The 16,887-nt window shown below is 38.3% G+C and overlaps 1 protein-coding gene and 1 long non-coding RNA gene across 2 annotated transcripts in view; both read right to left on the bottom strand.

The window, feature by feature from the left end:
* Positions 1 to 8,044, bottom strand: part of LOC118266435 (phospholipid phosphatase 2) — a 39,666-nt gene extending 31,622 nt beyond the window's left edge. The window contains exon 1 of the mRNA XM_035579896.2: positions 7,718 to 8,044. Coding sequence (XP_035435789.2) covers positions 7,718 to 7,828 — 111 coding nt within the window. The 5' untranslated portion in view covers positions 7,829 to 8,044. The remainder of the gene's footprint in view (positions 1 to 7,717) is intronic.
* An 855-nt stretch (positions 8,045 to 8,899) lies between these two features.
* On the bottom strand, positions 8,900 to 11,605 carry LOC126910890 (uncharacterized). Its single transcript, XR_007705489.1, has 2 exons — positions 10,016 to 11,605; positions 8,900 to 9,102 (listed from the first exon to the last, which is right to left on the bottom strand). It is a non-coding gene; the product is annotated as an uncharacterized LOC126910890 (long non-coding RNA).
* Positions 11,606 to 16,887: the final 5,282 nt, after the last annotated feature.

The following is a 16,887-nucleotide window of genomic DNA, read 5'->3' on the forward strand; positions in this document are numbered from 1 at the left end:
AAAAGAATTTTGAAAATCCGTCGACAATTGACGGAGTATTCGATGAACAAACATACAAAAAAAAAAAAACATACAAACAGCCGAACATAGTACCTCCTCCTTTTTGTGAAGTCGGTAAAAATTATTTATAAAAGCTAATAATAAATCAGAACAATAGTTATTCATGCATAATAATTATTAAAAACGTATGTGAACTTTAGTTAGTTTATCTAATTATTTCAGTGGTTAAATGGGACGCACTAAAATGGAGCGTGGGTTCTAAATTATCATTTAATGAAATAAATTAGTGAAAATTAATGTTTGAGAGTAAATTACTAAGTTTTAATAATAGAGAAATGGGTGAAAAGATGGATACATAATAAAAAAAGAAATGGCATCTGTACAGTCAGTCGCTTTTTTTTGATGGAGGAAAATCATCCAATTACTTCTCCTGCCTTGAATGAGGCGAGAGGGAGTGTCAGACTCTTACTGAGAATAATGTATCATGTATAAGACACAATTTCATACTTCCTACTAATCTGCTATTACTAAAGGAGACCGGCAAGCTTCCATAGTAAATTAGGCTGATCGGATTAGCCGATATTATTTCGGAAATCCTCAATTGACTTTTTACTCGGTACTTGCGACTATTTGATCAATAAGACATGATATAAGAAAAGTAATGCCATAAGAACTTAGTAAATATGAACAGGAATATGTAACTAGCTACTTCCAAGCTATACGATACATACAATACAGTCAGATAAAGTAGGTAATTATTAATTCGCTACGATCATTGCTTGCTGTATAATAACACTAACCTATTAATAATGAATCACGCAGAACGTACACATACAATCGTATAAATATTGAGTTTATTTCAAGGTTTGACTATGACTATACAGTACCCTTAGTATGAGTTTGCTTTACGTTGAACGAAAACTAACCGAGAGCGTGCAAGCCTCTGAATGGTTGGTTCAATTCGTAACGGCCAATCAGAACGCCAAACGCCCTTTCGTTTCGTTTTTGTTCAACGTAAAGTAAACTCGTACCATGCCCTCAGCCCTCTGTCAGTGGCATCGCTCGCGTTACAGGGATAAAAAGTAGCCAAAGATTTATTTCAGACTATAATCTATCTTCGTACTAAACATTACTCAGATCAGTTAAGCAGTTTTTGCTAAAGAGGGTAACATACATAGAATACAGAAACTAGAGGAAGTATCATGCAACAAAATTACTACGGGAACCAGTGTCGCCAAACTCACACAAATGAAGCGCTAATCATCATAGGTAACATAACACACATACGTGATAAAAACTTTCGTATTTATTATTCAAGGTTTATGTACTCTGTACATGTGATGAAGGTGAAACAATGCGTCGTTGCACCTGTTGGTCTGATATAAAGGAATGTCTGTGTTGACTGCACCTGTTGTGGGTAATGCAAATTCTTTTCCTTCTTTTATCTATATATTAATACGTGATGCAAAAACTTTGGACCGCTATTTACGAAAATTGCGCGGACGTAGGAGCATAAAATTTGGTACACTTATAGTTTATGTGTAGGAGAAGTGAAGAACGCTAATATTTTTCAAAAATAATGCTTATAAAGTACATTAAATCAATAAATAAAACATTACACACACATGCATAGTATCTGATCGTATTTGACAAAACGTCAAAATCGATAGACATTGCGATGATATTGACGTCTCATATGAATAGAGTTTTATAAAAGAGTTTGTTTGAGTTTGAGTTAAATAAAAATTATCCTTGAACGTATGTTAAGTGGTATTGTAAATTAAATCGTATATGGTTGAATTTCAACCACTAGGCGACCACTAGTTCTTATTAATTTCTTATTACCTAGGTTAGTTAATGGGGTGGTTTTAGTGAGGAAAATATCCCACACTCCCTGGTCTGTTATCTCCAGAAAACTGATGAAGGCTTCCGCCCGTCACCAAAAAAGTTGGTTACCGTTGGTTGTAATAAGTTTCAGTGCATTTTTAGAAATTTTTTGATGATTACTGATTTATTGATCGGGGTAAGGAAGAGGTTTTGTAATTCTATTACCGAATTGAGGTTAGTAAATCATTTTATTTCGAACATTGCGCCCATATTCATTATTATGATTATTTTATACAAATGATAATTAAGTCAAAGTCAACTCCAGTCAACTCTTTATTCCAATGTAACCATAAATAGGTACTTTTCAAATGACAAGAAATAAATAATAGTCTATTAGTCTGTCCGTCAGTAAAACTAGGTGCTACGTATACATATTAAAAAAATGTTTAGATTTTATTCGAAACTCTAACATAGCACTGATTTTTGACTTGTGGTTACAGTATGCCAAATATTCCATAACATAAGTAACCGACAAGGTATTTTAACAAGTTTACATTGAATTCTGCAACAACATTCATCAATTATCTGCTCTCAAAAAACCAATTAACAAGTTCGTATTAAATCGAAAACCGGAACAAATACCGGTTTGCCTTACCGTTTACGATGACGTCAGCTCAGTTCCACGAGTTTAAAAACCGGACTACCATACGATCAGGTTTGGTTCCGAAATGAAAGGCCCGTGTGAGTTCAAGGAACACAATCGAATGATTTCGTGCGAAATTTTGATGGACATACAATACATGTGTATGAATACAATTACGTATGGTATTTGTAAATCTACTAGTAAGATAGTAAGATCTACTCTTCAGTTTAACAATAGGTACATTAGTCCAGTCATTTGGTAGTTTTACCTGGAAAGTCCTTTTCGCCTTTGCTTCGCGCCGCCATATTTAAAAAATGGCGCCTAAATACGGTTTTTTGGTAATATCTGGAAATGAATCTGCCACTCTTTACGCGGCAGCCGGTTGCCCAGCCACCGCACCAACTGTGCAGACAAGCGTGCAGTACTTAGCGCAGTGGTTCCTTAAAATTTAGCAATTGGGCGTTACTATAACACATTTATTTGTACATTACTAGGAAATTATGTTTAAAGTAGAAGCTCTATTATTATGCTTGAGTTTACGTATATTTTTCTCTTTCAGGTCACCTACATAACACCGTTTGTTTATAAGAATCCTCCTCCAAAACTTCGCACAATTGAAGTGAGTACCACGTTTGATATTATACCCGGTAAGTTCAGAGTAACACTGCAAAGTCAGTAAAATTTTATTAGGCTTCACTATTACTACGAGCACCTTCAGTGACGGACAGACTGACAGTTTGATTTGATCAGCTTTTTACTTTGACTTTGAAATTGACATTGACTTTGACATTGACATTTACTTTGACATTGACATTTACTTTGACATTGACATTGACTTTGACTTTGACATTTACTTTGACTTTGACATTGACATTTACTTTGACATTGACATGTACTTTGACATTGACATTTACTTTGACTTTGACATTGACATTTACTTTGACATTGACATGTACTTTGACTTTGACATTGACATTTACTTTGACATTGACATGTACTTTGACTTTGACATTTATTTTGACTTTGACATTTACTTTGACATTGACATTTACTTTGACTTTGACATTGACATTTATTTTGACTTTGACATTGACATTGACATTTACTTTGACATTGACTTTGACATTGACATTTACTTTGACTTTGACATTTACTTTGACTTTGACATTGACATTTACTTTGACTTTGACATTGACATTTACTTTGACATTGACATTTACTTTGACTTTGACATTGACATTTACTTTGACATTGACATTTACTTTGACTTTGACATTTACTTTGACTTTGACATTTACTTTGACATTGACATTTACTTTGACATTGACATTTACTTTGACATTGACATTTACTTTGACTTTGACATTGACATTTATTTTGACATTAATTCCCGACGCATTTTACGAAAAAATATTTATGTACAAAATTAAACTAGAAAAAAAATCCTACAATTTATGTATTAATAACTTTTTCATAAAATCAATCGTTTTGGCGCCGTAACGTATTATTCATTTGCACCACCAAAACTGTCGCAACCGAGGGCTTTTTTTTTTTTTTTTTTTTTTTTTTTTTGAGGGGGGAAAATCATCCAATGACTTCTCCCGCCTTGGGTGAGGCGGGAGGGAGTGTCAGACTCTTACTGACTAAAAACCACCCCGTTCCTTCTCCTGCTTTGAGCCGGAGCCCCGGTAACCTTTTACGTTGTCCGCAGCTCCGGATCAGGCATCAGCCCAACTGGGCCCCATCTGTGGTGGTCTGGCTCTTTGAGGCGCGCGCGGAACGCGACGCGCCGTACGCACGGGTCTGGTTGTGGTCGGGCGGCGAGCTACCCTTACTCGCCGTCCGCAGACCCGCACTTACGGTGGCCGGAGATCGTCACGCGATCCCCGACGCCCGGAGTGTCTTCTGCGGCGGCTGGGGCGTGAGGAGGATCGTTCTCTCACGCGCTCCGCCTCCTCCTTAGCTAGCATGACTGCTTCGCAGAAGGAGGAGACGGCGTCCCATTCCCCCTCGCTCCGCACCATGGCCTGAACCAAAGCCGGACGCGAGAGGTCACCGTCGCTGATCACATCCCTGAGGACACGGCGGTGCTCAGCCCATGCAGGGCACACCGCTACTGTATGCTCCACCGTGTCCTCCGGGTGATCCACGCAATGCCGACACCCGGGCGTTTCCTCCCGCCGAATCCGAAACAGGTACCTACCGAAACTTCCGTGTCCGGTAAGCACCTGCGTCAGGCGGTAGGTGAGGACGCCGTGACGCCTCTCTAGCCACTCCTCAAAGAGGGGACTTACCGCTGCTCGCAACCGAGGGCTGGGCTCGCTGTCATTGCCAAAAAATATCTATACCTCTTCAAAAGTGTGATATATCACGTAAAATAAGCTAAATGACATATTAGTCATGACCAAGTCCTCACTGTCACAAAATTTCAAGATCATATTTATCTAAAAGTGCATTTTGGACATATCTAAGGAAAGAAGATAAATATATAAAAGTACATTTGAAAGATAATAAGGAAAATGGGTGCAATAATACCTATTTCATAATGTGCCAGCATATCCGGAGAGGACCGTTTCCCCGAAAATGATTGTGCATTTAAACCATTTCCTACATGGTCATACTCGTGATGCATCTGGTGTCTGATACGTAGGTACTTAGGTTCTCGGAGATGCGTTGATCTATTGAGAGACCCGGTGCCTCTTATGAGTGTCGAGTTCCTCGTTAAACAGTTAAGTGAGTAAGCCGAAAAAAAAATATAATTAATTTTGTATTTTATTTTGTAGATACAGCAGTCGTTGTGCCGATAGTCGTATCTGCTAATGGCCTCATAGCCAAAACTCCTCGACCAATACTAGGGCCTGATGCAGAAAGCAGTACTTCTGGACACGGCGCGTATTGTCCGGAAATTCCTCACTCTTGAGGCCTTGCCGCCAATAGCTCGGATTTTTCCCGGTAGTACTGAGCTACCGCATTTTTATATTTTTAAATGTTCTTTTTGGTCGGTTCTCTATTATATGATATTTAATGTTGATAAGTATCTTTACGCTAAATCATGTAGAAAGTAAGAGAACAATAGACCATTACTAATAGTTAATTCCGCAGAGTATGCATTTTATGATTGGGTAATTAATAATATTGTGAGACCTATTACATAATTTGTGATACTGATAAGCGGGTGTATTGTTTTTCCTTTCGATGGAGTTTCTTTATCGTTCTTCATTCATACGAATCTATATTTTGGAACGAGCACCTAACTTCACTGACGGACAGACTGACGGACGAGTTAAGATGTTTCGAAATTGCCTCCACTTATGTACATGTACAGTCAGCCAAGTCATTTAGTATACAGGTAAAAATATAAAGATGACTTTAATACATGTTGGCTACTGATCCAATCAATAGTTAAACAAGTGATATCATCATCATCTGTTCTCATCTACTGCTGGACATAGGCTTGCATCAGATCTTCAGTTCTACTTATCCAGCCATGACCAGCCAGTTTGTGGATATCGTCACTCCACCTAGCTGGAGAGCGCCCTACACTAAGTTTGCCTAGACGCGGTCTCCACTCTAGAACACGTTTACCCCAAACCAATGGTCGGTTCATCGACAAAAGTGATCGGCCCACTGCCACTTCAGCTTACTAATCCTTTGAGCTAGTTTAACAAAATTAAATGATATAGCTTTGCCAAAACACATACAATTTAGTAAGACAACGGGTACTGTCTCTAAACTTAATCAACTTTTATTTTCTTAACTGTATACCAAATAATTTGGCTAAATATACATACATACTAGAATGAATAAAATAAAAATAAACATTTTGACTTTGAAAAATAATTTATAGCTGGCTAGCTTTATAGTCTAGTAACCTAGATTAAACCATGCTAAAAATAACATTTATTTGTTTTATCGCTGATGCTAAATTAGGTTTAAGGTTAAACGTGTGTTATGTGTATTGTGTTAATTTAATTAATCAGTTGTATTTGTAGGTTTTTGTGAGTGAAATCGTTGTTGTATTTGGTACAATAATTCTATGTTTTAGTTTAAATTATACTTCGTTGAGCAAAGTGGCCATGAGTGCATGTCGTGCACAGGGTTTTTTTTTGAGGGGGGAAAATCATCCAATGACTTCTCTCGCCTTAGGTGAGGCAAGAGAGAGTGTCAGACTCTTACTGACTAAAAACCACCCCGTTCCTACTCCTGCTTTTCAAACCGGAGACCCGGTAAACTCGCTAGGTAGTCCGCAGCTCCGGATCAGGGTACAATTCCCATCTGTCGTATTGTGTAGTTTATTTGCCAAACCTTTAGGGAAACAAAATGGGTAACGTTATGTTTACATTATTTCATATTATAGGTAATATGTCTTTAAGTACATCCAGTACAGGTGAAAGTTTTAGAGAATACCTACTTACTATGGTAGTCATTCATATTAGCAAATATTTACCGTTAAGTAAAAGTTGCCTACAATTGATGGTTAGAAGGCTTTCTTATTATTTTCGCACATACGTAGTAGGAACTTGGTACATATAGGCTTTAGGGAAGACGGTAGCACAGTGGTCACGTGCTGCCTTTGCGCACGTCTAGGATTGTCCCGTAACAGGCGTTGCAGCATGGAGCAGGTCTAATAAGAAGACTCGGTGCCCCTTATAGGTACTGATTGTGGCGACTAGGGTAGTTTTGGTGAGGTAAAAAACCCACACTACCTAGTCTTTATCTCCAAAAAAATTTTGTTTCGGGTCTGGGTGTCATGTGTATGTGAACTTGTATGTTTGTAAACACACCCACGACATAGAAGAAAATTCTAGTGTGGATCAACATATTTGTAAGAAAAAAAAACATTTCCATCTTATTATGATACCTATCAACATCAAGGGAATCGAATTTAAAGCCACGTGTAGATCCGTTGCGGTTATGACTGACCGTGACCTTTTCTTGCCATTTTATTAATTAATTTATTTAAATATCAAAATTACTTCTAGACGACCCAATCACCTATCAAATGATACAAAATAATGTAGTAACAATATTAAATTAACATCTACCTACCTATTTTAATATTATTATTTTACTTTTTATCTCATTTAAAACAAGTTTTCTTTCATAAAACTTGAGATTCGTTTGAGATGCTGCCAATGTACAATGTCAGGACAAAGATTACAACTATCTTATCTTAACAACATAACATAACATTATAAATATTTGTCATAACTGTGTAATATAAATAAATAAATAACTAAAACTCACCATAGTAACATTCCCATTTATAGTTTCAGTAGAAGCCGTACTAATTGTGAAAACCTCTGTACTTTCCGTTGGCGCCATTTTTGTTGCACTCACACATTCAAACACTCCCATAATTATATATTTTTTAAATCACACACACACACACTGAACTTTAATATTCTTCTTTTAAAATTCGAATTTAGATTTGTACACTTTTTTATTTTTTATTCATATTTTTTTCCGTTAAACTTAATTCTCAAGTGATTCAAGTTGAGATATCGTGTCGACTGACAGCCGAGCGGCGTGTGCGCACCGGTGAGCGAGCGATCAATGATATATCGCAACTGGATGCCTTATGAGCGTAGGCGGCGTTCTTAAAGGTCAATCAGTAGACTTGTCTAGAGCGACACAAAACTAGGACAGGGCAACTAGGCTTAGGGAGTTCCTTGGATTTATGTGTATTGGATAATTATATATTTGTAGGTCCTGTAGGATTATTTAAAAGTTAAAAGGAAATATTTTTTAGAGACCTGCAAAGGTATTTTTTAATGTTTTTTCCTCAGCCTTTTATTGAAACTTTTTTAAACCGAAACTAGGCTTATTAACCGACTTCAAAAAAATATAGTTATTGAATAGAAATTTTAATTTCACAATACGAACTAATTAATGAAAATAAGTAAATAAATATGTCGGTATTAAATTAAATGAAATTATATAGGTACCTAAACTAAATTTTATCATTCATAAAATAAATAGATTAATTATCTACAAAAGTAATCTCAACACCTGCTGTTTATATACAAAACTATTTATCAATCAATATCTAAGTAGGTAGCGATAATTAAAAATAGATATTACTTAAATATGCAATTATATATATTTTTAGGTTCAGAAGTGGAATTTTATTAAAAAAATAAATACAATCGACAAGAAGCCGTTTATTTTTAAATCTTACAGATTTTAATCAATACAACATAACAATTAATCAAATACTGCAAACTTCAATAATTAAACAAAACGATTGGAAAAATGGCTTACGTGACCTTAATAACGACCAACACAGATTATCACAACCCTTCCGTACAATCCGAGAGCTGGCGAGCAAATAGGAGTATTTCTTATTAACAACCTCCTTTCATAGACTACTTCAGGGTAGATAGAAACTCATTACATGATAGATAGAAACTCCTTACAACTCCTTACATGATAGATAGAAACTCCTTACACGGCCTCTCCTGACGGTGAGTCGTCCTCGACACAGTTTCTTCTTGTGATCCCGCTGGGACCGGCCATTGGAGAGGTCGGTGGATCGGTTACAACACCCTCATCCAGCAAAGGCATGGACAGTGCAGCTGTAGGAGCAAACTCTATTTGCGCTTCCGTCTCCTCGTCATCGTTAGTTTCATCTAAAAGTGTTCAGGAATACAACATAGGAACACCCAATCTTGCTAACCAATCATTCAGTCTCCACTCAGTCAATTCATTCCTCATTCTATCAGAACTATCTCACAAGACGCACATTCATCGTTCTCAAAGAAAAAGCAAACAAACTACAACCAAGCCAAGGCATAAACTGTGAGTTTCCAAGGCCTGTATGCTTAATCTCCCCGGTTGACTTCATCATTAAATCACCGGAGAATCCAATAACATAATCTGCAAAACAGACCCACTCGTACGAAGACCGTATTCAAACGTACGAGCGCATTCCACACGCAGACCGTATTCGAACGTGTGAAGCTTCCCGACACGCAGACCGTATTCGAACGTGTCGAGGCTTCCCGACACGCAGACCGTATTCGAACGTGTCGAGGCTTCCCGACACGCAGACCGTATTCGAACGTGTCGAGGCTTCCCGACACGCAGACCGTATTCGAACGTGTCGAGGCTTCCCGACACGCAGACCGTATTCGAACGTGTGAAGCTTCCCGACACGCAGACCGTATTCGAACGTGTCGAGGCTTCCCGACACGCAGACCGTATTCGAACGTGTCGAGGCTTCCCGACACGCAGACCGTATTCGAACGTGTCGAGGCTTCCCGACACGCAGACCGTATTCGAACGTGTCGAGGCTTCCCGACACGCAGACCGTATTCGAACGTGTCGAGGCTTCCCGACACGCAGACCGTATTCGAACGTGTCGAGGCTTCCCGACACGCAGACCGTATTCGAACGTGTCGAGGCTTCCCAACACGGTGACCGCAATCATCCGTGCTGAGGCATTCAACAAGCAGAGTGCATCATACAAGTGAGGTTCACTATTTAGATAATATTCGTACTAATGAGCCTTGCATGACTGTCAACATTATGAGGTCAACTTACTTTCAAAAAAATGCGGCACATGTTTCAGGGCTCCACTCACCCCGCCACGGCACCATGAACTGAACAGCAGCCTGCGTTGTTTTACCATAACTGCCACCGAGCAAACGTAGCGTGTAACGGCCACTAGGTAGAACTTCCACCACCTTGTATGGGCCGCGCATGCCGGAGTCGAGTTTCCCTGCCGACTGAGAGTATTTGATTACAAAGACCAAGTCATCAACATTGAATTGGCGTGGTGTACTCCGTCGCTGGTTAACTTGCTCGTCTTGCTTGATTTGGTTGTTACTGAGGAGTTCTCGGGCTCTGCTTCTTGTGATTTCACGTAGTGCCTCTCTGTTAGGTGCCAAACCCTCGATTGCCACATCACGTACTAGCGCTCGAACCACAGGAGTTGTAGATTCTGTGCCTATTAGAAGATTCAAGGGAGATACCTGCGTAGTCTTCTGTCTTGTGATGTTCAGCACCAGTTGTAGTTTCCACAGAGTTTCCGACCACTGCAGATTTTTGTGGTTGGCTTGGATGCGTAACATGTTGAGTATTGTCCGCATGTACCTTTCCGCTTAACCATTTGCCTGGTGCATCTCTGGCGTGATGTAGTGCAGGTTGCAGCCGAGTTCGTTAATCCATGCCACGAATTCTTTAGACTCGAACATACGTCCTTTGTCCGTGACCATAAGTTTTGGCACCCCAAACAAGGAGATAGCCTGAGTAATGACGCGTTTAAGTTCCGTAGAATCTTGTCGGTAAATAGGGTAGAGGATCCTGCCAAGCCTAAAAGTTGTCGCACCTGCTTTACGTTCTCGGGAGGCAAAGAGCTGACTAAGGCTTCCACTTTCCGTGGACTCGGCCTAACCTGACCTTACGTTATGAGTCTACCTAAATATTCGACTTCAGTAACCAGAAACGAACATTTGGCCAGATTTATTGAAAAACCAGCTATTGTGAGAATTCTAAGTACCTTACGCAACAGTTCAATTCCCTCGTGTACCGTATTACTCAGAAGGAGGACGTCATCGACATAAACTACCACGTTACCCTCATTAATATGTGCGCCCTTCATCTAACACGTTACCCTCATTAATATGTGCGCATCATCGTTAGAAGAACGCATTGAACGCGAGTGTGATCTCGACCGGTCGCGAGGAGCACTACGAGAGCGGTCTCTACTACGCAATTCGCACCTAACACGAGTACGCGACCGATGCACTTCAGTATTGCGAGAATTATGTCGATCTCGGACACGCAAGCCATCCCGCGAAGTTCGTTGTCTGTCGCTCGAATTGCGGTTTGATCTAACCTCACTACGGTCGCGAGACCTACGAGAAGTATGCCGATCTCGATTACGCGAATCGCCTCTGGAGGGGCGCCTCCGTGGACTAGGCATCCTTGTACGTCTCGTAAATACAGCAATTAAACACAAAAATAGTAAAAAGAAAGAAAACTGAAGTAAGCAGTAGTTGTAAACAAAGCAAAGTTTAAAAGTTAACGGTTTTCTTGTTTTCAACTGATTTACAAATTCAAAAGCAAATTAATGTTAGTGTGGGCTTATAAGTCCTTTATCCCACTTCTGATTTTAGGTTCAGAAGTGGAATTTTAAAAAAATAAATACAATCGACAAGAAGCCGTTTATTTTTAAATCTTACAGATTTTAATCAATACAACATAACAATTAATCAAATACTGCAAACATCAATAATTAAACAAAACGATTGGAAAAATGGCTTACGTGACCTTAATAACGACCAACACAGATTATCACAACCCTTCCGTACAATCCGAGAGCTGGCGAGCAAATAGGAGCATTTCTTATTAACAACCTCCTTTCATAGACTACTTCAGGGTAGATAGAAACTCATTACATGATAGATAGAAACTCCTTACAACTCCTTACATGATAGATAGAAACTCCTTACAATATAATATAAACATGTTTTCGACTACGCCTTTTAACATAATACTACATTTTGATTACCGCTTGAATTCTAGCTGTTAATGATGCAAACAATTTGTTTATTACGTCTTTACTCCTAAATTACTACACCGACTTTGATGCATTTTTTTAAAGAGACAGTGACAACTTAATTTGCACTTTCACTTTTTTATGGAATAGGGGGGTAAACAAGTACACAGGTCACCTGATGGTAAGCGATCAATGTCGTCCGTGGACACCCACAACTCCAGAGGAGTCATAGGTGCATATTTACCGGCCCTTTAAAAAAAGAATACGCTCATTTCTCTTTTCTGCTGGATAAGAAAGAAGGGAATCGTCTTTCGCTGATATGCGCTAAGGAAGTTGGCAAGTAGTAGTGGAAGGATGTAAAGAGCTGAAGATCCAGCTAGGCGATAATTGGCAAGTTGGTATCGTATTCTTATTATTCTCATGCCAAAGTAAACCATATTACTTACAAAATAAAGATTGAATTCAAGTCCTTGAAATTAAATCGAGAATTTCTTTACCGCATCCAGTAGCAAAATAAATACCTGTACATTACATTATTGTATCCATAATGAATCATTCACGTGAACGCTGTGAATACTAATAAGTGTAGCGTTATGTCAGTTTGTGGGTCACTCTGTCTGTATGTATGTATGTAAACGTTATGTATGCAACAGTTCCGGCTTTAAGATATGGCTTAAATTGCGTAAGAAACTATTGATGACAAGCACATCAATAGGCCCTAATGTATACAATTTCCGTAATAGAAATTAAACTCTATCGCTTTGTTATAAAGTCTAAAATAATTTGTTAGGATAGGGTAGCTTGATATGCTGTTGCCGGAACTGTTATCGAATGACAGACGGTTTCCGCTATTTTTCTCAATGAGATCTTCTGATCTTTGACCTGTGTGTAAGTAGTTGTAGGTACTATCGCAATTAGTTGGGTCAGATCAAATATGGCAGCTGTTTGATGATAGTTATTGAGGCCGGTGACTGGTACCAATCTTAATATTATTACCGCATATATATCTACGGTACGTAATATATGTAGATTTATGCGTTTTAAATAAGGTGGAGAATTGGTTGTCGCGAATTATTTTCCCCTTGAATGATTATGGGCCCCTGGTGTGGCTTGAAACTAGTCGAGGAGCCAGTGATGTTACCTATGTATTTAAGATTACCAAACACCTGATGACAGAGCATAAGTCAATAAATAATAGCTAAAAGCAAGCACATACAACCAAACATAATAAACGTTCTGACTCATACAAACAAATATTCGTAACTAAAGTAAGATAAATTACTATAAACGTATGTACATAAGACGTCTATTTATTTAATTCATTACATTATTATAAGTAGACAATGTATTACATTTTGTGAATATTTTCCTAGCTGTGATTCATTAGGAGTGTCATAGGGAATTATGGGTCCAAAGTCTGTTGTTAACACGAGTATCTTAGTTATAAGCTAAGTCACTGTGCTGTTAATCACATAGCAAGTACAAAATTTAAAAAAAAAGTAATTTAAAAGACTAAAAAACCCGACTGCGTTTCTTTATAATATGGAAATGTAATAAAAATTTTCCCTAATTCAAGAAAGTCATAGGGAATTATGGGTCCAAAGTCTGTTGTTAACACGAGTATCTTAGTTATAAGTCACTATGCAGTTAATCATATGAAGCAAGTACAAAGAGGAGATGCCATAATGTGATTATTTTAGCGTTGATAGGTCTACGTTTGGCCACTAACCCGCTTACTGCCAGAACGACGAAGCGATGATGTGATATTCATTCTGATATTGAAAAGATCCGGGTTGTAAAATATTGTAAGTAAAAGGGTCATAAGCGCTCAGAAAGTGGTACATTAAAATGTGGACATTTAATTTAATCGCTAGATGGAAAATAGACAGGGGCATGGTTAATAACCACTAGCGCACCCCGTAAAGCGTATCCACGTAAGAGAGCTGGTTATAATCTCTTAGCCAACATAGATGTTGATCATGAAGAAGGGTTGGATATCGCACTACCTAAATAACTGGAAAATAAAGAGATAGAAATGGAAAATCCCAATTTGAACCATGACCGGGTTATTAAAAGGTCAGAGCATGACAGTTAAGTTTGCATACCTAATGATGAGCCATTATTCTACTATAAACGTAATACTAAGTACATTACTCGTACTACCGAATTACGAAGAAATCAACTTACGTTACAAGACACGTTGGCTTAGCGCCACATCACATCAACAGCCCGAGCCCGAGGCAGTCCATTGCTGGTTTATCGGCTATACATTAAAGGATCTGCTATAATAGCCACGCTTGGCAGGTGGACTCGATATCGTAGTTCAAAAGAATCAGGTTTATTAGAGAACGATACTTTTTTTGATGGCGGAAAATCGTCCAATGACTTCTCCCGCCTTGAGTGAGGCGAGAGTGTCAGATTCTTACTGACTAAAAACCAACCCGTTCCTACTCTTGCTTTTCGAGCCGCAACGTATGTTAAATAATCATGCTCCCTTTAACTACACCCACGGTAAGAGTAGGACTACAAATACATAGTGCTCTGCTGTCACATGGTGATACTAGGAAATCAGTTTACGTTACTACAGCAGTGTCATCTTAGCGCCAGCCAGTAGTAGTATGAGTCAATAGTCAGCGCACGCGCACCGACGCGACGGCGTCGCGGGCGCAACTTTACTGTTTAATTTATATGCGTCATCGCGAAAGTAAATACTATGGCGTATGGTGAGTCATCCTCCATGGCTTCTTGTGAATGTAAGCCTTTAGAGTTTGGCGAACAATTTCGAAATTCTACCTACTTGGGTGACAGTAAGTGGAATTACTTACTGAGGTGATGATATAATAATGGCAACTGATGTGAAAGGGGATCCCGGGTTTGATTACCGGTTCGGACAGAGTATTGTTGCGTATATACCTAAGAGAATAGTGCCGGCCATCGACACCCACAACACCAGAGAAGAGACAAGTGCGTTGTCTGCCTTTTAACAAACTATGAACATAATAATTATGCTATATCTGAGTAAATGCACTGGATTTTTTTTTCATTCAGAAAAACAACAGGAAATCACACTTGTTTTTCCTGAATGGATCGATTAAATTAATTGCGTCAAAAAGAATTGAATTAAAATCTGATGATTGATATTATCTTTTATCTATAGCGTGACAATCATGCGACAGTGTGACTGATGATTACCAGGTAATCATGATCTTATCGCATTTACATTATATTAGCTTATTTTTAGAGCCCCGTATCCTTTTTTTTACACTCGCACAGACATAAAGTTGCGTAAAGTTGGAGACCTATATATCTGCTGCGAGGCTGTAGGTATCTCATAAGTGTGATATCTAGAGAGTTGAAATTATAACTAAAAAAATTACGGTTGCTTCCCAAACAACGAATGTGCCATATTTTTGTTTTTTTTTTATGAGCGGTGGACTCATCTTGCAGAGCACGCCTGATGATAAGCAATCCGCGTCGCCCATGGACACCAGCAAAATCCTAAGAGATTCAAGTTTATTACCAGCCATTTCGGAGCAGCGGCGATGATGGAGGGAATAGATTCACGGTAAACTCGGTCAAACAGCGATATATCAGTATGGAACCCATTGAGCACGTTTCCAACTAACACTTAGCCAATAACTTATTTGAAAAAAATATCTGCAACGAATGAACACCGCCGTATCATAATTTTCCCTATTGACGACATTGCAGATGATTTGTGAATGATTATGATAAGGATTAATATTGTAATTCTATACTTATTTAATTAATTAGGAAGGATTAAGTTTGATTAATATTTCATTGTTATTTTAAGAGGAAAATCACGTGCTACTTTTTAATTATAATTACCTATTATGCATATATATATTTAACTATCTGAACTGGGTCACATGAGCGACGTTAGCCGCGTCGTGTGTCGCGCAATGCTGCTTATGAATATAAGCCTCTAGCGTGGCTTAAAAAAATAGTCGAGTTCCTCATCAAAAAGTTACGTTAGTCAGGCTGCTTTTCCACCAGAGATGTGTTATGCTACGTTGCTGAACATGCGTTTGGCATCATTCATTGGCACATATAGCTTAGCACTGGTGGAAACAGACTCAACAGGTGGAAACTAAGACATGTTTTATATGGAAAGATGCGTGTTCTGGACGCATACTGCTGCAACACAGTGGTTATAAATATAATTTGTAACTTGTATTCAAAATCAAAATAACTTTCCAACCTCATGCCTTTAACCTATCGTGTGCCAAAACGCGAAACGCGGATCCACGCAAGACACAATATGTTTTCTATTATGTTTTATGTACGCTGGTATGCTGATACAAGAGGTTAAACAAGATACATGTACAGATCTACAACTACGTGACAATAGTCTTATATACTTTTTCTCAATTTTTCCCATAACCACATAGAAGTACTTTTAACTGTGCGTAATTGTGAGAGGGAAGTGTACGCGTGAACGATGTACCTACTACTGACAACATAATTGACGTATATAATGGAAACTAAACTAAGGAAATAGGTAAACGAAACCAATTAATTAACTGGCCATATAAGGATGATGTGGTTTGTCTGCTTACATAGGAGATATATGTACCTACGTACGAGGAATATTATATCAATGTATTTTATTTATTCTTGTCTTTCTACGAAACTCCATTTTAGTAGGAATGTCACAAATTCTAGACTTTATACCATTACTGAGAATTTTTCGGTTGAATACCTAAATGGTTTGGCTAATTACAACAATTCAGCCGAAATATAGTTGGAAAAGAATTTCAATCTAATTAAAAAGCAAATAAAGTTTAATTGTTATTAAACAAAATGTGAAAAACCAAAGGATAATATAAAGATAAAAGATTATTATTACTAGTCATTGTCGTAAAGATAAACTTAAACCCTTCAGGCTGCT

The sequence above is a fragment of the Spodoptera frugiperda genome, chromosome 7, assembly GCF_023101765.2.
Source record: "Spodoptera frugiperda isolate SF20-4 chromosome 7, AGI-APGP_CSIRO_Sfru_2.0, whole genome shotgun sequence".
Classification (NCBI taxonomy): Eukaryota; Metazoa; Arthropoda; class Insecta; order Lepidoptera; family Noctuidae; genus Spodoptera; species Spodoptera frugiperda.